General features: G+C 35.8%; 1 protein-coding gene across 1 annotated transcript; it reads left to right on the top strand.

Annotated features, from left to right (window-relative positions):
• On the top strand, nt 1-21,546 carry LOC139121479 (steroid 17-alpha-hydroxylase/17,20 lyase-like). The gene is made up of 10 exons (XM_070686379.1): nt 1-128; nt 3,887-4,073; nt 4,885-5,061; nt 8,222-8,315; nt 8,472-8,633; nt 10,003-10,211; nt 10,595-10,708; nt 12,191-12,430; nt 13,131-13,229; nt 17,834-21,546. Exons 2-10 carry the CDS (start codon nt 3,908-3,910, stop codon nt 18,100-18,102), a joined length of 1,530 nt encoding a protein of 509 aa, XP_070542480.1. The 5' UTR covers nt 1-128; nt 3,887-3,907; the 3' UTR covers nt 18,103-21,546.
• Nucleotides 21,547-22,788: the final 1,242 nt, after the last annotated feature.

The following is a 22,788-nucleotide window of genomic DNA, read 5'->3' as shown; positions in this document are numbered from 1 at the left end:
CAGTCGGGTACGTACACCAACCTTGTTAACAAGAGCCAAACGAAAGGCCTTTGACCTACCTACCAAAGGATCCGTCTGGTCCAGTGTATTTAGACAACGTAGCTATCAAAGTTGGTGTCGAGGTGAACGTAAGTTTGTGTACTTGTCCATAGGAGCATTCTTGACAGTGTAGTCATCCAGCTGGTGTCGAGCAATTCATGTACAGAGGTGTGCATGCCAAATATGAAAGACTGAATGTTGTTGTTGTGAAAATCTTGCTTCTTACGTCCATGTTGTGAAAATGTGGCTGCACCGAGTGAACTTCAATAGGGCATGAGCATTTAATCTTAACATGGTCATTCACCATGCACAACAATTTGCTTGGAGATACTAAATGCTAGTATACATTCACAAAAGATTTTTTTTGAATCTTTTCATATCATGATCTGGCTGATGACGCTTGATTGTCTGTTGCTTCTCTATACCCTGTGACACAGACGTCACACATATAAACAGTGACCTACTTTTTGGACACGTTGTACGTCAGTATCTTGGTTTATCGGATATAACTAACTGTGTCTGGCGTGTTTCGAAATGATATGGTCTTTCACACCGGAGCCGAGAATGTTGTAGGTGTGTAGTAGCAAACCATTTAGCGGCAAGACACCACTTCAAACGTTTGTACTCCTATAACCTTTCACTAAAACCTCAATGCCCAGAGTCACTACCTCCATGATACAAGTGACAGACGTCGAGGGTAGAGAGACAAAGCTTTGAACTGTTATCAAAACCATGGTGCGTATGATACTGTATGTGAGAATTTGAAACAATAAGATTAATTGGCTTAAAGTGTAAGCCATCCTAGACTGCTATGGTTTCAACTTCAAACATAGGTACATTTAATATACCCTTTCTCCACAATACAGCGCTCTGCAGATGCAACGGATCAAAATTCAACATAAAAAAAAATGGTTTAAAAGTTAGCGGAAAATTAAACTTCTAAAATTCTGAATAATTACAAAATCTTGCAACGATTTAAAAGCTCACTGATGGTAGTATTTTTTAAAAGACGTTCCTTTAGTATGCGCTTATATTGTTCGGGAATAGAATTCCAAAGCCTAGGTTCACAAATGGTTGATGCCATATCGCATTAAAGGGACTTGGCATGGCTAAAATCTGATGATATTTATTTTCAAATTATACATTGAATAAATGTTTACTATCAATCGCAATTAAGATGTATTTGCTGACTTGTCTTGTTTGATTTGTAGACTTAAAAAAATGATTTTAAATTCTGCTGTCGCATTTACAGGAAGCCAATGTAGTTCAATCATCGATTCTTACACTTGCATTTCGTAAAGAGTCTAAAAAAATGTGTTACATTGCTTTGTAAACGCTATAATTTATCAAATACAGACTGCGGACATGCCATACAATATCAAGTTTGCGTAGCTCAGATGAGAGGTGATTAACGTTTCAGTTGTGTTTTGGGCCAAGAATTTACGTATACATCATATTCTATGTTAATAATAATTCACTTTTCTGGACACGAGATAGGTAACTTGGGTAATTGTGGCCCATGGAAGTACTTAAGAGAGATTATTTTTCTATTTACTCAAAATGGTCGAAGCAATTTAAAACTGTGGGAAATTTTCATCTTCAAAATTCCATAGGGAACAGGAACATGAACTTTGCATCTAAATTAGCATAAACATATATAAATTTTCATATATAATGAGGTAAATTTCATATGCATTACATGGGCATTGCGGAGCGTCATGCGTTCCTTACAAAAACGTTAACACCACACCTATTAATGGTTAGAATTTGAATAAAATCACAAGCTTACTTTTTTATTGAACCAACAAACAGCAAATTCATTTGTTAAACTACTGTTAAGGCTGACTTGTTTTCCTCAACAAGGAAATTTGAAATTCTTTAAGTTAAAATTTTCAGGATTCCAATATTTCAATTTCACACTTATCACACGAAAATGCGCCTCTGTTGTCACCAAACATGCCTTGACAAAGGCAGTGAAACCACTTAAAGCAATACTGACATTGAATCCATTCCTCCTCTGCCATGCTTCATCATAATAGAAATTACCATTATAGTAATTCTCCGGATTATCAAAATCATCAAGCACCTTCTCAAGTTTTGCATTCCTGTTTTTCTGATTTGCTGTACTGGTCCTATATTTTTTCTCTTTGTGCTATTTTCTTTCTTTTCGAATTCTCTCTTCCTTTTTTTCTCCCTTGCGAGTTTCTTTTTCTGTGTTAGTTTTCAATCTCTTCTTTTTAACCTTTTGCAGTAACTTTTCTCAGCTGCTTTTTTCTTTCTTTCTGCTATTTTTTTTTTTAAATCTGATCACACGCTTTTTCTCCCTTTCCCTCTTACGGTTTTCCCCCGCCTTTTTCTTTATTTATTGAGCCTCTTTCTCCTCCATTTCTTTAATGAATTAATCCCGAGTTAACACTATGGATTTACTCACCCTTCTGTTTTTATTTTGTTGTTCCTCTGATTCTACCTCTTTTGGTATTTTTGGGAATCCCGAAATTCCAGTGATTCTACCAAGTGATTTGTTATCAAGATCTGGCTTCTTTTCCTTCCACACACATTAGCACTGTTGGTTTTGATCATGCACATCAGAGTCCCCATGCTTTTTTACCGCCTCTGTAACCTTTGAAGGGGGAGGTATTACCTGTGTTATCTTGTCTGGATCAAATGGATGTTTTCCAGTTTTCTTGAATGCACTCACAAGGTTGGCTGGAGTGATGGCGTGCATCCATGCTATTCTAAAAACACTGCAGAAATCATTTCTGCTCAGAGTTTTGCCAGGATGGGAGTGCATCCACTTTTTTTGCTTCCTTTGCAAATTTAATTTTTAGAGGCCTAAACACACACACACACATCTAGTAGTTGGTAAAGGGTGGTTATATGAGGAGGAAAACAAAACGAAGTGACACTGTATGCCTTTGAAATTTGATCACTTTGAGAGAAATGTGAGATCCATGGCCATCTATCCGTAATACTACTGGTCGTGCCAGGCAGTATACTCTTCAGGAAATGTACAAACCACTTGTAAAACAGTTCAGTATCAATGTAAGAAGACATGCTGTAGCCAAATACAATCCCCGGTGGAGCAGAAAAAGATCAGATCTGCTGAAAGCCGTTCACATTTGAATATAATAAATGGTAGTAGTGCATTTCCTGAAGAGTGGTATTGATGCCTTTATCTCCACTTTTTTGGACGTTTCTGTAAGTTATCAGTAATCTGCAGTTTACGGTCTGACTGGTATTCGTCTGTAAAGCACTATAAGTTCATTTGGCCATGGTCGACCTGTCATGATAATTACTAGGAGTAGTGCAGCCACTTTGTTTGGATATTTTCTATTAGGCAAAAATCTTCTATATATGCAGTTCTGACCAATCAGTGACGATGTTTTAAAACCAACTCGATATTTACTTTGGCTACAGCCAGAGGGTCTATTTAATGGTTCCCCTGCCACACAAAAAGATATCGATGCTTATTTAGTGCAGCTGCTCATAACCTTGGTAGCGAGACGGAAACTGACAGTTGGAATTCGTTCTTGTGTGGCACTCTAAAATCCACCCCATTTTAGACCTTAGTTTACTGTGGAATTGATACCCCCATTTTAGACCAAGTGGCTGAAATACGTACCCCTTTGGGCGGCACGTATACATATTGGCAAGTAATGGAAGCGCCCCTCCCTCCCGGCCCAAAACCTCATTTTAAAGTCGCATGGTTCAACTTTCAAGTTCCGACCTAAGTCTTCCGAATAGAATGTACCTCAACTAACGTGCGGAAGCTCATCTGAGCTAATGTCATCGGGAAGTCCTTTGAGAGTATACCAAAATGATACAGACGTCTAATTATTATTTACAGAGTTGCAGATCATCCAACGGAATGGTTTCTTTAACATTAGGAGCGATTCAGAGCTTCCTCAGCAGTCCCATCAATGTGCTGTTGGTGATTGTACTGATGTTAGTGATAGCTGCACTATGGAGCATGCGCATACCTGCAGGTTTTCCTCCAGGACCGAGAGGCTTGCCGTTCATTGGGAGCATAGGAGGTAATCTATTTACTAATTCAACGGTAGTTGTCTGCAAAGCTCACGTTATGATTTGTTGTACAGACAAGGCGCGTCTTAATATGTAAATTAATTTCATGAAATTGGTAATACGAATGACCGTGAATGATCCAGTTGTTACATCTCAAAAGGTAAACAAACGCCTTCTTTTCCATGGCAAACCGATTCACATAATTGGAAAGGCATTGTTGATGATCACTATATGATAAGCAGATTGTACATGCCGTTTTTGAAACATTCTTTTACAAATTTCCTTGGTAGATTGTGCCGCAAGTTCTTTGTATACGTGAGTTTTCGATTTCCCTATCACAAGACTTACTCAAAGTTTATTTTTCAAGTAAAAGTTACATGAGGCAAGAAAAGACGATTTTAAACTACGTATAAGCCAAATATAATGTCAATGTACATCCTCACATTACACAGCATTGCCAGCTTTTGAAGCAATGTTGCCATTAAAAATGTCCTGATATCAAGTCTACCAATTTGGCAAGGCGTATGTTTTGTTTGTCAACATAGTTCAGGGGGGGGGGGCGGATAAATAATACCCGAACTTACTTTTTTGAAGTACAATTATGAAAAAAAGCTTATTCAATGTTTTTTAAGTTTCCAGTGAACCAAGAATGGTTCTAATACACTTATCTCACTTTCAGTCTGATCGTGAAGAAGCATGCTACTGGAAACACCTTCACATTCGACAAACCACAAACTTGAATTATGTTGTAATGTTTATAATATAATTATATATTACATAATAATATTTTTTACAGAATGCTTGACCATCTTCTCTTTTCAGGTCTCGCCAATGAAGATCTTGTTTATACCGTCACAGACTTCGCCAAGACATATGGAGATATTTATTCCCTGAAAATTGGAAGGCAGAGAATTGTTGTACTCAATAACAACGAGAATATACGAGAAGCATTGGTGACAAAACAGAACGCTTTTGCCGGGAGACCCTTGGTTCATAGCCGTAAGTAAGAAAATCGAATCAACAGCTGACAAACGTTTGAAATATACTTCGTGTTACCTTTACAGACATAGGTAAATCCATTTCTCACAATCAAACATACACTTTGTACTTTCTATGTTACAAAAATGTTTAAATACTTACGTACACACAATCATATTTTGTATAATATTAATAAAATCTTTGTTCAATTTCTATCAATCAATCACATGCTTGAGATTAAACATAATGCATGATGCGTAAGTCACGCAAAATCAATCTTACACTTTGTAAAACCATAAACCTTAAGGTCTATGGTATTAGCAACCAAAACTGTTCTATACTTTCATACCACTAAGTTAAGAAAAAGAGACAACGGTTTTAGGGAATAACATATTTGCAGCAACCTTACACCACGTATCTTTATAACGTAAGCACGTAAAAGGCCTGCCTTGGCACGAGATTGTATAATCAGAAAATTTACCAACAAGGTTACAATTTCAATGGAAAACAAACGGCTATCACACCTCCATAGTCCTCTCAAAGACTATTGCTAAGGCGATCCCAAGTATTGCCAAAAATGCCTTTAAGAGCTTTGAAGCAAGAAATAATAAGCAAATTTATCTACAATAGACCGCTGAGGGGTATCACGGTTGTTAGCTAAATCCCCTTCAGTATTAGCATCTCCATCGAAAGACAATTTTTAACAAGACGTACTTACATTTTCAACTCTACTGGATACTGTTGAGATACTTTAAATATAATTGGCGGGCGTTTGGTTTATAACACAAATTACTTCAAGTATGAAGTAACAATATGTGTTACTTAAGTTTCACGCATATTCTGTCTGAACATTGCAGGATGCATGAAAATTATACGTAACAGATATTATTACTTTGTACTTGTGTACTTGGAGTAATTTGTGTTATTTTATAACGCTCTGATTTTAGCATCGAGCGCTGTACTTTTCTACGAGGACACCTGTATAGTTTCTAATATATATATATATATATATATATATATATATATATATATATATATTATATATATATATATATATATTGCTGCCCGCTTGTTGCGCACTTTCCATTCCACTTTCAAAACAAACTCCCCAAGCTGAACCTATTTTTTATTGTGAATACTGATATTGATTGCACACAAAACTGCGATTCCAATAAAGATATTCGCGTGCATCTTGAAAGGTATTTAGTGTATCAGTATCTAAATGTTTTATCATAGAAATATTTACTATTGAAAGTTAAATCAACAAATATTAATTTGCTGAATCAGAGTGAACATTGGACTAAAATTAAAGGACTACTTTTAACTAGAACAATGAAAACCTTGATATCGTGGATGTAATGTTCTAAGTCAGTATTTGTCAGTGTGAGAACGTAGACATCGGAAACATTTTACATCCTGTTAATTTAACTTTTGACGCTCATCAAAACAAACATAAATTACTCGACTCAATTTTGGCTGTCACACCTAATATTTCTTCATCCTGTGAGTCGATTACCTAATACACAGCGGCACCAATGAAATTATAAAACATATCTCCTGTCCAGCGATGAAGGTACCCCTTCTTGAACGTGCCCTAAGCCTTTTACTTTGTTATCCTGACCTTCTCACAAATGTTGACCTTTGGTTTTCTTCCCTTACTAGCCAGGACATGGCCTAAAGTACTTCAAATGCTTGACGTTCTTTCTGACGTGTCACATCAATTTGTGTCATATGCATAGTTCAATGCTTAGTACTGCTTTAGTTTTCAAGTAATTCAGATGACGTTGGTTCACCTATTAGTATGCAAGTTTTATAGGCAAAATATTTCCACATCAGTCCATACAATATCTGGTTGGTCTGTATGAAGCGTTCAGCCACACCGACCTTCCTATCACTCTAACTAATGAATGGGTTCGTCCTCAAAGAAGCTTTGCATCCTGTTATATATATATATATATATATATATATATATATATATATATATATATATATATATATATATATATATATATATATATATATATATATATATATATTATTTATAATGCTCTGCTTTAGCATTCAGCACTGTAATTTCCTACGAGGACATCTGTATACTTCGATATATATATATATATATATATTATATATATATATATATATATATATATGTTTCGATATATCTTTCGATATATACTATATATATGTGTGTGTTTCGAGATATATATATATATATATATATATATATATATATATATATATATATATATATTATATATATATATATATACCAAAACTTGTTTGTATCTTCTCAGAGGGGTAAAGTGCTCGATGCAGGGATGCAGAGCAATATTACAATAAATATGAGAACACATCAAGTATGTTTGGTACCTATTACTCGAGTTTCACGCATACACGCGATCGTCAGATAGGTAGAATTTATAAATAAATTCTATAAATTTATTATAAATAAATTATATTTATAAATTCTACCTATCTGCCGATCGCGTGTATGCGTGAAACTCGAGTAATAGGTACCAAACATACTTGATGTGTTCTCATATTTATTGTATATATATATATATATATATATATATATATATATAATATATATATATATATATATATATATATATATATACTAATTACAGTGCTCGATGCTAAAAAGCAGTACAAACCAATCAATTTTACACACACACAAATATTAATCAATTATCAATCAATTATTGATTTTAAATGCAGTCGCTAAAACTAATTGTATCAGAGCAGCGCCCTCTAATAGCATGAGCTACCGAGCCAGGAGTGACACAAAGACTTACTGTATCTTCTGATGCTACGAGAAACAAGAATGTCATGGATCAGGCATATTCGTCAATTTATTTGGCTAATTCATTTGCAACAGGTGTGCCAATGGTGCCTATGTTGCCATTGCAATCTTCCCAGCCAACCTTAATATCTGCTAAGTCGCTTGATCGGTTTGCATTGTTTATAATGTAAAGTAAGTTCAAGGCGACATGAAGAATTGTAGGCTTTCTCGTACTGAATTCACATTAACATTTTTATGTCTGTCTTTTAATGTGTGAACTACAATTATTGAGCACGTACTGCTACACAAGACCTAGCCATGAATCGTTCAATAGCATTAAATGACTATCAAACTAAAGAGTGATTCTTCTATGTTAACATGGTCTCATTTTTTCAGTTGACTTGTTTAGTGAGGGAGGAGAAGATATTCTTATTGGCAACTTCACTCAGAAGTGGAAGGCTTTGCGTAAGATTGCTCAACAGGCAATAAGGTAATGCAGAGATTCTTCACGTTATTTCTATGTCAAATAATCTTGAGATATACTGCTGTTTTTCTTGAAAAGGTTTCGTTTTTCTTGAATAGGATACAAAGTCTGGAACACTAACAATTAGGTGTTAGCATATTACAACAGTGTTTGTTTCTTTAGGAATTATGCCAGTGGACACAAATTAGAAAAATTATTGACGAAAGAAGCATTTCCGCGTCTTATGAAATCCATAACTGATAAGAATGGAGAGCCGTTTGAGCCATATCCGTTACTAATATTGACGGTTTGCAACGTGATGGCGACCATGTGTTTTGGTGAACGGTGAGTACGCTTATCAGGATTTTTTACAATACCATTATTCCAACTTTTCCCCACACAGAAACTGGCATGCTTTGGATTATAATACATGCATAATACTATTGCTCTCGATGTTTATCTATAAAGGTTAGATCAGCCCAATGTTTAGACATCTTTCACGAAGCTTGTATGTGATTGGATAAAATGGCTGGTCTGAGCATTTGTAATTACCCCTAGGCCTATGTACTAGTCAGACATCATGTTGCCTATATAATAGTAGTTCTAAACATAGACAGTAGAGGTGGAAGTCCCCTCTACTGTCTATGTTCTAAAGTACAAACAGCTGTTACACTACTAAAAAGTTTCGTTTGAGACGCCATGCCGAGTTCCTTCTCAGTGGGTTCTAACATAGGGGTGGATTTAGATCAGACGCTACAAGACAGCAAACGATACAGATATTATTTGACATACATTAAAACCGTGACTGAACATTCATCTACATTGAAACATTGAATATATTGTACAGTCTAACAGTCGAAAAATCCGAACTTCGGTCATATGTTTTCACCGTGACATGAAGCAACAAGAGACGTAGCTCCATGCAACAAATGACTCAATCGCCACGCTAAAACCTGGATGTTTCGCGACGAGGATATAGAGAAGCCGTCGATAATGTTTGGGGCGGAGGGCGATGGGCTAGAACTGCAACAAATCGACATCAAATTGTTAAAGTAGGTGATGGTTATATCAATTCAGTAAAGATAAAAATACAATCAAATTTGCAACACACGTGGTTTGGCCGAAAAAAGAAAATAAATTCCATGGTGTGTCCCGCCAATTCACATAGTGGATCCGTCGAGTAAAAACTATGATTTCCCTTTATACATCACGGACAAGGTCTGTGCCTACATGGACTTATAATTCTAGAGGAAATGCTTCAGGGTCCATTTGCGTTGTCTCTCTAAAACGTCGCCACAACGTTTTAGAGAGAGAAAGGTCGATTATGGGTAATGTTCATTTGACGCAATCATAAAAACTTCTCTTGAATGCTTGCTTTAATTGAAACTAAATGGTTTGGGCTGAGTATTATATTATACTAGTCCATATGTGATATTGTATCAATGCTTTTCCTGGTATTTAATTAATTAAGATATCGTATTTGAAAGTTTTATTTTATATTTCACTGAAATTAAAAACTGTCTTTTGGCACCCGCTTAATATTTCATATCATGGTAGCGAAGTATTCTTCAGCTTTGATGGAAAATACAAGTGCAACTACTCTCTTGCATTTTTGAAATCGTTCCAAAGTTTGGAAATACCTATATGCCCTACACACCATCTCGCTTTTCCAGAAAAACTCCCTCATAAGGAAATAAACTCACTTTTCTTTCAGTTATGAACTTGATGACCCTGAGTTTAAGGGTATAGTGAAGTTCGTCCAAGAGTTTAACGAAAGCTTTGGAAATGGTTTATTGGCTGACTTTGTGCCAATATTTAAGTACATACCAACCAATGGTCTTCGTGTATTAAAGAAAACTTTAAGTACTTGGTTTTCTTTCATCCGGTCAAAAGTAGATGAACACAAGATGAAAATGCAGGAAGGTAAGGATATGATGTGCCAATGATGGCTGATAGTTGAAAGATGTTGCAAAGAGTCTAGAAAAAGTTAGCTTGCTTAACGATAATTGAATCTCTGAAGTGAGTAAGTAAATTTTAAGAGGTGTAGACCTATATAATTTTGACACACCGGCACCATAACTACCACCACAATCACACCACTACCACCACCACCACCACCACCACCACCACCACCATCATCATCATCATTATCATCACCACCACCACAATCACACCATCACCGCCGCAAACACCACCACCACCACCACCACCACCATAAAATATTTTGATCAAGGATCTAGCAAACCTCATTCCCTGTTCTCTATATCGTGAACGATTGAAGTTATCTTTTACCGTCTTCTTTGCAGAGAGAGTCTCTGATCTTGTTGACGACTTTCTTAAGATCCAAGCAGAAGGTGAAGACCAAGCTGATTTGTTGACGGACGTTAATGTGCGGCAAACAGTTTCTGATATCTTTTCAGGTAATTTACATATACCTTTGTTCTTAGATACTAGATGACTGGAGAATAGGTGGTGAAGATACCCACAAAAAGAATCCTTAGGATTCTTCGTCTTCTGATTTCCCAAAAATAAAGTGATGCTTGCATGCACTGTTAATTCCTGAAACATGAGATTTGAAGAAGGCTAGTTCGTAGGGAAAGTGTTCAAGGCAGTCTAAGGGATCACTAATACCATTTATACTCATATTACTTTCCGGAAGCTTTTGTTAAGCGCAGTCACATACAGACAAATACCAATACAGTTTTCACCAAGAACCCTGGGGCACTGGACATCTGAATGGACCTTTCAATATCAAAGATTGATATGCTAAATGTAAGATAATGCGCAGAATGGAACGTCTTTATCTTTCTGAGAGCCATACATCTATGTTTGTTTGAGTGCACGCCTCAAGAATACCTTACATGCATACAAACATGCATGCATGCATGTTGTTTGATTGTGTGTGTCAAGAATACATACATACATACATACGTCGTACGTACGTACGTTTTTACATACATACATACATACATACATACATACATACATACATACATACATACATACATACATACATACATACGTCGTACGTTTTTACATACATACATACATACATACATACATACATACATACATACATACATACATACATACATACATACATACATACATACATACATACATACATACATACATACATACATACATACATACATACATACATACATACATACATACATACATACATACATACATACATGCATGCATGCTGCATGCATACATACATACATACATACATACATACATACATACATACATACATACATACATACATACATACATACATACATACATACATAGATACATACATAGATACATACATAGATACATTAGATACATACATACATACATACATACATACATACATACATACATACATACATACATACATACATACATACATGCATACATGCATGCATGCATGCATACATACACGTACGTATGTATGTACGCACCTGCTGCGTACATTTGAATGCATGCATCCATTCATCCATGCATCCATCCATAGACTTCACTTACGAAGTGGGCTAATAATGCTCTATCCGTGTACTCGCCATTAACATATTTGGTGCGATCGTCTAGGGGTCATTTGACAAGAAGAAAGTGCTAGCATATCAAGTGAAATATGACAGAGTCAAACTAGCAACTCAACAAACTTTTGAAGACCATGTTCCGAAAACGAAGGATGCCATACTTTTTTAACAACATCGACAACAACACCATACGTCAGACCATGTACCACAAATTTTCCTAAAGTAGTGTAGAATAAATTAAAGATAATTGTTCTATCGGATCAGGTAACAAAGGGTACAGTATAGAACAAAATAAAATAACAGACACACTCCCGGGTGTCTACGACTAGGCATCTAATAAGGGTGACCATGTCGATTGTATTCTCACAGCTGGAGTCGACACTACCGCTAATACAATAAACTGGTGCCTGGCCTATATGGTAAACTACCCAGATGTGCAGACAAAAGTACAAGAGGAAATAGATTGCGTCATCGGACAAGAAAGACTACCGATGTTATCAGACAAGGGCAAACTACCGTACTGTGAAGCCGTTATCCACGAAGTCATGAGAATACGAACTATCGCACCTATCAGTCTTCCCCATGAAACAACCGAGGATACTTCTATTGGTACGTATTTTCTCAAAAACGATCTCCGAGCAGGGCTGGAGTGTTTAGCTGTGCCCTTCATAGTGTTTGCGAGTAAGAGAAATCTATGTCACGTTCAAATGTGTCAAATTGTTAGGGTTTTGTCACAAAATCTCATGTTTTTAAGTATCCCACGTTACATTTTATGATCATGTAATATAAATGTATTTAATTAATGATTACTTTCATTCGAGCGACGTGTTTTGTGTTCAATGACCCTGTTACACTTATTTAGAAGCCTGTAGTCGAAAATAACTTCCTCGTTTTCATTTTTCAAATAAACAATGGATAGCATAGCAGGGAAACATTTTTTTCAGTACTGTGACGGGAAGTCATTACATATGAACTATGAATGAACAATTAACTACGCGTTGCAGTGCAGTACAGTCTTTGACTTGTCCATTATACATTCATGAAACATCTCAAGTAATTTTGATCATTCGATTTGCTGACAATTGCTTACACAAAATATTTTGGCACAATTGAATTGACATCGCTTTTGGAAACGAGATTCTCTATTTGACGAAAGTGACTTACTGTTGAATTGAAGCTACTTAGTCAACCTTCAAGATGCCACATGGCTATTAATTAATCAAGAGTCGCTTGAGGTTCGAAAATGCAAACCACAGTTGTCATCGCCGTGTATCGAACCGCAAGTGACTGTGAATTAATCCTCACTTAGGTGGCTATAACATTCCCAAGGGAACTCAAATATGGACGAACCTATGGAAGCTGCACATGGATGACAAACACTGGAAGGAGCCTGAAAAATTCCGTCCGGGTAGGTTGAGTAAAAAATAAAGCAATTTCTTGAACCTAGGACATTTTGTAGAAAGTATGAACAATGAGGAAGCTTGATAGTTCCTTTCGTCCCCTGCAAACGCCCTTTCGTTCTGAAAAACAAATTTCTTGTTGTTCCAAAAGATCCAAATAAACCTGAACGAAATACAATGCTTAGTTTTGTCAAACTTGTCGAAATGACCGTCGTGATTAGAGAAAGAGCATAGGAACAGTTTAATGTTAGCTGACACCAATATTGCAATACATAATGTAAATTTGGTGACTACAATCCCTGGGTACTTGTACTGGGCTACTTGCATTGAACTTCTTGTCAGTTGCTTTTGAGGCTAGCAACACTTTCATGTACGCACAGCACGATGTACACAAAGATGGAAGGAGATATACAATATAGTACGTTAGTAATTTGTTAGCTGCCTTGTTACCATTCCAGATATCAGGTATAAAGTGACCAAAACATATGACGTTCGCCACCTAAGCTATTTTTATACATATTTTCAAGGCAATCTCACCAATGCTTATTGAGATTTTCACCTCGTTTACACTTTTGTTGTACAATATTTTAGGACTGCTAACTTCTTTTGACAGATACCCATTCACTGTTGAGCATGCATCTAACATCATATACACTGGAGACATGTGTAGCAATTCTCAAGTTTTTGCCATTTGACCATGGACATCAATAATATCATATCAAAAATTGTCCCAAATTACTAGATCTGCACCCCAAAACTTCCTTTAAACTCAACTTGTGAAGTTTCCTTCCTAAATCACCCAAATTTCATCATCATTTTCACATACAATAATCAGATGATCCTTAAAAACGTAAAAACAACAAAATGTAATACCTACCTGACATATGATTCCTGAAAACAAGCCTTTAAACCAAAATTTGACAAAAAATCAAAAATACATATACCGATTTTACACTATTTAACCAAAAAATCGTATACATTGACCATTCTTACCTCTGCACCAAATATTGAAGTAATGACTCTATCATCAATACAACTTGCGCATCTTTGAAAAATTATTATTGTAATTAGTTCCAGAGATCAGCTCTGGAACTGTTAGTTTTTGCTCACTTTCCTTCCTTCTTTCTTTCTTTCTTTCTTTCTTTCTTTCTTTCTTTTCTTTTTTCTTTCTCTAATTCTCGTATTACTACCATAGAACATGCTATATACAAATTTTACCTTCATTATCCAGAATGCATTGCGACACGCTTTTGACGTCTTCGCTCAGCTCGGACGGGTTTAACGGGCATTTCTTGTTTGTATTAATTTTTTTTATTTTGCATTGCACAAATATCAAATTGCGTTCAGCTATTGATAATTCTAGCTTTCTTTCGCTTTGTTTTTTGTTGCATTTTGATTTTTATTTTTCTACGTGGCGCTACAATGTAACGTCATACGCCTACCATCCTGGTTTAGACCGGTCTGGCGGACATGTTGAATTTTGCTTTGCGATGATTCAAGCATAGCGACCGTGCGTGATTGTTCAAGTGCTTAGATATTGTGACGTTTCGGAGAGCGATCGTATTTTGAAGATGGGTTTTATAACTTTATTATGAGTTTTGCCGAAGATATCTGTATACATATACGAGGCTTTCTTTGTTGATTGTTCGGAGCTGAGTGGATAGCCATGTGGCCTCGGTTTTCAAGTTCAACGGCCTAGGTCCGATGTCTCCCCTCGTCTGATATACATTTCCGTGCGTTGTCGCTTCCGTATGTATCTGTTGCGTATTTTACCGTACATGTAGGCATTTGTAATCTGTGTTCTGTAATTCTCTGGACTGCCTTGCTTTTAGTTGTTTTCTGTTGTTGTCGCTAGGTATCGTCGTGTAGTTAGGCTGCGTTCACAAAAAATGGTTGGGGGGGGAATCGAACATTTTGGGGGTAGTGGAGGCGGGACTTGAAAATTTTTGGTCCCTTTTGAGTTTTACATTTTCCAATTCCAAGTTTTTGTAGGTAATTCAATGAAAAATGAATACCATTTTTTATGTCATCAAAATGTTTTAATGTTAGTAATAATTTAACAAAATCTAGAACCATTTTGTCACATTTCATGACTTTTATCTCGAAAAAATCTAAACGTGTGATTTGTCGTAAAAAACAAACGAGCCTCGTAACAGGGCAGAAGCTGCAACTGTTAATGATTTCTGCAATATTTCTATGCAATATAACAACTGCAGTTTCTTGCTATCTCCCTACAGCATGCCCAAACACAATACAATATTTAGTTTGTCGACAAAGCCTGTATATATAAATAAATATGTATTTGGTGATAATTTAATTGGAGTCCAGACTGACAGTCAGTTGTCAGTGATACAAATGCATGGTACACATACATAGGCTGTGATAGCAAGCTGAATACTGGACAATTCAACATGCTGTAGGGAGTAGAACAAGAACGCAGTTGTAAAATTGAACAAAAATATTGCCAAAATTATCAAAGTTAATACAGCTACTGCCTACAGGTAGTGTCACTATCAGATACTACCCTGCTACTGCAGTGTCACTGTCACTACATGCTACTGCAGTGTCACTGTCACTACATACCAGAACAGTGACAGAGACAGCTCTGACTCTGATGTACATGGTAGTTGAAGAAGAGTTTTGGTCAAATGACACTCATGACAGTGAAACTCACTTGTACACAAGATCAGGCCAGAGAGCAACACATGGAAGAAAACAGAAATGTTTGAATTCTGGCATATGAGAATAATCAAATATTAAAGAAAAAAGATGGGGTCACCATGCTTGATTTTCTAAATTTTCACACTCTTATTATAAAATGACACAGAAGTAAAACTTTGAATAGTAAAGACTAAAAGACAAAATATGTGACCAAATGGAATTATTCATTTTTTAACCAAATTTGCAATTATCACAACCAAAATTTCAGAGATTAAAACATTTATTTGATGGAATATTTTAACCTTCCGGTATTGTCAATTTTGAGTAGCATCTAATTCATATAGGTCTTGTAGTTTTGAAACAATTTTTAGGTAGGTCACTGTGCAAAACGGCAATTATCCAGAATTCACAATTTTCCTACTTTCTCATGATTGCATTTTGTGTGCTCTTCAACAGGAGCAATTGACCTGGCCAGAGTTGGATTAACTCAAGTTGGCTTTTAGACCAATAAATCTGAAAAATTCACTGATGCATTTAAAGAACTTGCCTTGGGAATATGACTGTACAAAGTGCTAATACAGGTAGTGTTGAACACCTGTGAGCAGAACGGCGCAATACATGTTTATTTTTTCTGCGATCACATCCTTTACAAATATGCGGGCCTGTGATAGTTGGGGGGGGAGAACTTGAAAAATTTTGACCATATAGAGGGGGGGGGGCATTTGAAAATTTTTTAGGGTACTTAGGGGGATCTGAAAAAAAATAAGATTTCAATCGAGATTCCTCCAGCCCCCCTAATCGTTATTTGTGAACGCAGCCTTAGCTGCAATGATTGTTGCGAGAGTTCGCTCGCTGAATTTTACGTTGAACGCGAACCCTACCCGAAGTAGGCGATCGCACTGTTGGTCCCAGTATTTTTGGCGAAACCAAATGGTTTCGGGAAAATTGATTGACCAATCGCCAATGGCATAGGGCCTTGTAGGGTTCGCGTTCAACGTAAAATTCAGCGAGCGACCTCTCGCTACACAATCATTGCAGCTACGTTGTACTGTAATTGAGTCCCCATTGACGCTAGATTGCCTAATTTCTTACAGGCCTTTAGAACTGTTCATATTACCGCTGTTTAACGTGTTGTCGTCTCGTATCAGTTCCGCTAGCATTGCTTTTTTCCCCGCTGCTAACGTGCTGTCGCTGTGTAATGAAGTGTCAGTACCGCGACTTGGGTATATTGTCTCGCTCTCATAGGCAATTGTAACTTTGGTTAAGGGAAATTAAATTTGTAAATGTATTTGAGTCTCACAACTGTTTCCATCTTTACACAGTAGGATAATTTGTCCTTTTAAAAAAGCAGGTTTATATGATGATATTCTCAGTATGCCACATGTAAAAAACTTATTTTTCAAAGTTCGCTAAAGTTGCACCAATCTTCATCACACATTCTCTTTTCTTCCGCTGCTTTGGTCTCTGGAACTTCGCTTTTGCTTGCAAATGCTTTCTAGTTTTTTCTGATTCTGCTATCCACACCTACAAAATTCTCTTCTGTAATGGATAACCATCGTAACATTCCACATATCTAAGCTGGTCACATTTGATGTGATAACTTTTTGTTATGAGTTCTACAAACTAGGTCGACAGACAGACTGAAAAAAGGACAGAACTACAGACTGACACAAACGACAGACCTATAGACTGACACAAACACACAGAGTGATGGCTCATCGAGAGTAACAAAATGATATAAATTTCATTGTTTCTTGTCCTCTTTCTACTTTTTGACAATTTTAAAGACCACCATCAGGCAATACAGTGTACTATGGACAAATATGTTACATTTTCAGGTAATACCATCAGGCAATACAGTTTACTATGGACAAACATGTTACTTTTTTCAGGTAAAGATCTAAAATTGAATCTCCCTTTTATAACTTTGCATTTTCTTTTCTGCTTTGAGAACGATTTTTGGATACGGATGGTAAGGCTTTACCAAAACAAGACAGTTTCCTTCCATTCTCCGCCGGACGTCGTGTATGCATTGGAGAGATTTTGGCTAGGAATAAATTACTACTGATGTTCACCTGCTTATTTCAGCAGTTTACTTTCTTACCGCCACCAGGCAAGGAGAAACCAAGCTTAAAACCTTCTTTCACTGGTCTTATCACCAGATGTATTCCGTACAAAGTGGTTGCTAGGGACCGCATTTCTGGAAAATCTGGAACTTAAGCTGGAGCTGCAGTTGTAATGAGTATTGCTCATTTAAGTTGACAAGGAAACCCCTTCATACTGTATAATTTCAAAAGCAGAGAATCTAGAGTTTAGTATGGAAACAATAGTTCACGCGAATAATAAAGGATGTGTATTTTCGGAGGTAAAAACCCCTTGATTTTGGTATTGATAATAAAAATCAATTTAAGTCAAACACTTGATACTATTTTCTGAAATGAATAATTTTACTTGAAACAAGAGTAAATGTAAAAAAATGGCTGTATTACTAGCATTTTATATCCCTTATTTACAAATAGCAGGGGATGAAAGACTCGCGCTTAAAAAGTGATAAAAAACATGATTAGCAAAATTAAATTGCCTCTTTTACCAAATTTAAGAACTTTGTTGCTGAGCAAAATTGTCGTTTTGTTATATGGCATTTAAAGAACATAATGTGAAAATATCGGGAAATGTGACCCAGCCAGAGTTGAGTTATATTCTTTGGAATTCTTAAAATTCGGAAAAAAGAGAGGGCAGAAAATTAGGTGCTTTGTATATATTTGCATAAACTAACGCTTCTTTATCACGCAACTTATAACTGCCAAAAGGTAAACCAAACGAATATTTTTATCTTTAGTGAGCAAATTAATTACAATTGAATGAATATTTGCCAAAAAAGTGATTTTGAGCAAAAAAGGCTGTGTTTAGTGCCCCCTTAACTGGCCCGTGTTCATCTTATTATTCTTGAGAAATCAACATCAAAGAATATAAAAGCCAATTCGAATTTATCACCAGATTTTGGGCAAATTAAATCTTAATACACATGTTTAATCATATACTACACAGAAAGGCTTCTTTCACATATTCAAATAAGAAATGACTATCTTTTAATGACGAATACGTCACAGTATACTGCTTTAAACCACTCGTGACTACAAAATAGGTCGAATCGGTTGCATTTTATGTCCTGACGTTTGCGCTAACCCAAATAGCTTTACCGAAAAGTGATGAAAAGGTATGAAATACAAAATATGAAGCAACTTGTCAGATATTCGGATTGTGAAACCCTATATTCAGATAAAGAAAGCATGCAGGAAGACATTTTCGGGTATTACTAAATCTCGTGTAAGCAAAGTAACTGGTATTGTACAAGTTGTGTTCAAGTTTGCAAAGTACGTATCCCTGCCGTTAAGTTTGGTTTTGAAGGGATAGAGAACGAAAGTGTATGTAATATTCCGAATAGATGGATTGAAAAAAATGCAAAGAAATCGTAAATATCGATAAAGATACAACAAAAACTGACTGACTTTGTTTTTATCCTCTGCTTTTAACAAATGTTTGTATTTCCCTGTAGTAGTTTAGTATTTCATAATATCTATTTTCACTTGCCGAAGTTTTATTCCTCTTTTGAGATATTTGTAATATTTACTTAATAAATTATGTTTGATGAAGTACTGGGAAAGTTTTATAGTATTCTAATAGCATAATTTTTCCTAGTACTTTACCAGACACAATCTACATAGAAATTATGTTATCAGAGTACTACAAAAATAATAGTATTACATTCTTAAATATACAGAACCTACATTACTAAAACGTTTATCTTATCTCATTATTGACTGATAATATGCAATAATCGGATTTTGACATAACTTGGTTAAGATTTCAGACAATAATAGGTTTCTAGTACTTATTTTGGTGTAAATTTGCACATTTTTCATATTTTTGTATTAACCATAGGGCTTAACTTGAGTGCATTCAATTTTTCTGGCGATTGCTGACAAGGTTTCTGCACGAACATGAATCCAAATCTGTTAGTCGACAAGCTTCATTACAATTGTGTGGTCATCGTTACAGGCCTGTTTGGTTTTGAAACCCATACATTGTTTCTGAAAGCTCAATTGATTTCATAGCACTTTGTGCTCGTCATTTGAAATTATGTTTGGACTGCATGTAGTTTGTTTGATATTACAATATCAGTAACTTGTCCACCAAAGAATTGTTAGATATTATTTGTGAAGTTTGGAAAGGAAATATTCACTCGACACACACAATATTGTAAACAAACTCAAAAGACTCAAAAATAGACTTACAATTGTATTATCTACTTTGAAAGCAATTTAATGTGAGTGAAATAATTAATAGACAAATTGTCGCAATAAATTTGAAACTAACGTTTAGATACCTGTTAATTTTGGGGTTACATCAGTTTTGTTTTTCTAGATCTTTGTGTACTTTCTTGACTACACACTCATGACTGCGCTTTAGTATCAATGAGTGAATGCCTTTTGTCAATCATTAATCAGGAAAACATTTGTACACTAGTTACGTGGAAAGCTTTGTCAACAAAGGCGAGTTTTATCCTCGTCTTTAACATTGAACGTCGATAACAAGACCCGAAATATCTTTCTTACTATTTCTTGTTAAACGTTGATTAAGGTTTGCTGATATTTGAAGTTATGAATTACGACGATTTGAATATGCCGAGAACATTAAAATATATCTAACTCAGCGGAGTTTTTAGTTTCAAAACAAGTTTTGTTAGAAATATGTCGACATGTTCATCTTCTATCCGTCAGTCTAAATAGGTTATGTACTGTGAACGCGCCTGTGGCGGAGAGTACTCTGGGGGCCATGATGAAAACTATGAGTATAGAGGCCGAACTATCAAAAATATACACTAATCACTGTATCCGAGCCAAGGCTTGCAAACTCTAGATGATGCTGGGTTTGACACATGGCATATCATGTATTTCAGTTGCATGTAAATGAGGCAACTGTGAAAAGCTACTCGAACCAGCCATCAACGGGCCAACAAGGGCAGCTGTCATCAACCTTGTCCGGTAGCGTCTACGTAAATGACTCCGGAGCCATTCAAAGTCTCGGTACAAGGTCAGCTACGGCCAACAATAACGACGAACGTGGACTCTCTGTTGATCTAACATATCGGCTACCTTTTTCTGATACACCGGCTGTAAATAGGCGACAAATAGCATCATCGGTTTTATCAAGTTCCCGGCAAAGCCTAAGTCTCATGTATGTTTGTCAACTGTACCTTTCAAGCACCTTTTTACGTTGAGTTTTCGAGCTCGCCAAAATTCAATTACTCTCCTCAAAATGCCATCGAAATTAAATTTATTGACGCAAATATTAATAAGTTTAAACATTTAAATGACATTGTTGAACTCTGTTGATATTGTTAGTAATTGAAATGTTAGCTAATGTAGTCTTTTTATCTGTGATACTGATTGTATCGATCAGCTGATAACATAAAGCTCGACGCGACAAGAGTTGATGCCTATGTTCATATTAATGAAAAATTCCCTTCTGGCATTTCACCGGTTTTGAGCTCTTTGAACGTCATGATGTTGAAAGTTGTTGTTTAAAGCTGGATTTAGACGGTAGGGATGTAATTACTTTTCATTTCCTTCGAAAATACATCTTTTTTATTTCAAAATCGGACCATGAATGTGCTGCTCATTTTTTGTACAGTGCAGTGAATGTAGAGTGTGTGTAATGTATACAGTATAAAGACGATGTTCACTCGTGTTACTGGCTTCACACTCAGGTTCCGTTTGCTTTTTTATTCGTTTTCTCAATCTATAAATTCACTGGCATTGCCAACAATATAATAATAGCAATAATGTAACCCCTCCAGGCCAATAATGGACTTAAGCAAACTTTGCACTCCATAATTACTCGGCTTTGCGTCGTACATTATGTCGAGCAAAGTTCGCTTTCGTCCATTATGGACCGGGAGGGGTACATTATTGCTTAAATAACTTTCAGTCTGAACTCTAATTTAATTCTCACCACCATATAGACAAACGGGCTTTGTTGACAAACTGAATACTGAATACTGTGTTTTTTATCATGCTGTAGTGAGACATAAAGAAACTAGTACTGTATTTGATACATTGCACTGAAATATTAAAACCAGATATGAACTGAATATGCTCACGTGTTTTACAACAGGTTCATTAATAGTAGTACGCTTCACAGAACAATGAGATATATGTTATGAATATATGTAGCAGGTTTTTTCAACTTCGCACAGTACTCTCAGAGTTTAATCACTAATTACAAAACTTTATTTAATATGCAAATGAGCTGTTAATTAACTTGACACTGCTCAATGCTTCATGGGACAATTAGATATCCATCAGGTCAACATTTGTAGCACGTTTTATTTAATTTAATGCTGTAATTTTAGAGTAATGTCACTAATTACAAAGTTCATTAAATATGCAAATAAACCCTAAATTAACTTGACACTGTTCAATGATTCATAGCACAATTAAATATTTATCAAATCAATATCTGTAGAACTTTTCACAAAATTTTGGTGCCGAAATTTCAGAGTTATATACCTAATTTCAAACTTTATTTAATATGCAAATGAACCCTTAATTAACTTTACACTACTAAATGCTCTACACCACAATTAGATATCTGTGGGATCAGTATCTGCAGCAGATTTCATCACATTTGGTGCAGTTATTTTGGAGTTATATGACTAATTACAAAACTTCATAAAATATGCAAATGAACTATTTATTAACTTGACACTGCCTAATGCTTCTAAGTATAATTAGATATATATCAGATCAATATTTGTTGCAAGTATCAGCAAGTTTGGTCACAGGGCGTTGTCTACATGTCCGTCCCCTGGGGTGGGTAGATGTTTCGTTGTATCGCTAATAA

This window comes from Ptychodera flava, chromosome 21 (genome assembly GCF_041260155.1).
Source record: "Ptychodera flava strain L36383 chromosome 21, AS_Pfla_20210202, whole genome shotgun sequence".
NCBI lineage: Eukaryota > Metazoa > Hemichordata > Enteropneusta > Ptychoderidae > Ptychodera > Ptychodera flava.
The sequence above is the reverse complement of the archived record's forward strand: the minus strand, read 5'-3'. Positions and strand labels throughout refer to the sequence as shown.

What these genes read in the sequence shown, in the direction of transcription:
- LOC139121479 (XM_070686379.1), top strand. Translation starts at nt 3,908, where the DNA reads ATGGTTTCTTTAACATTAGGAGCGATTCAGAGCTTCCTCAGCAGTCCC. An exon ending in GTTCATTGGGAGCATAGGAG is followed by an intron (nt 4,074 to 4,884) that starts GTAATCTATTTA and finishes TTCTCTTTTCAG; the next exon opens with GTCTCGCCAATGAAGATCTT. An exon ending in AACCGAGGATACTTCTATTG is followed by an intron (nt 12,431 to 13,130) that starts GTACGTATTTTC and finishes ATCCTCACTTAG; the next exon opens with GTGGCTATAACATTCCCAAG.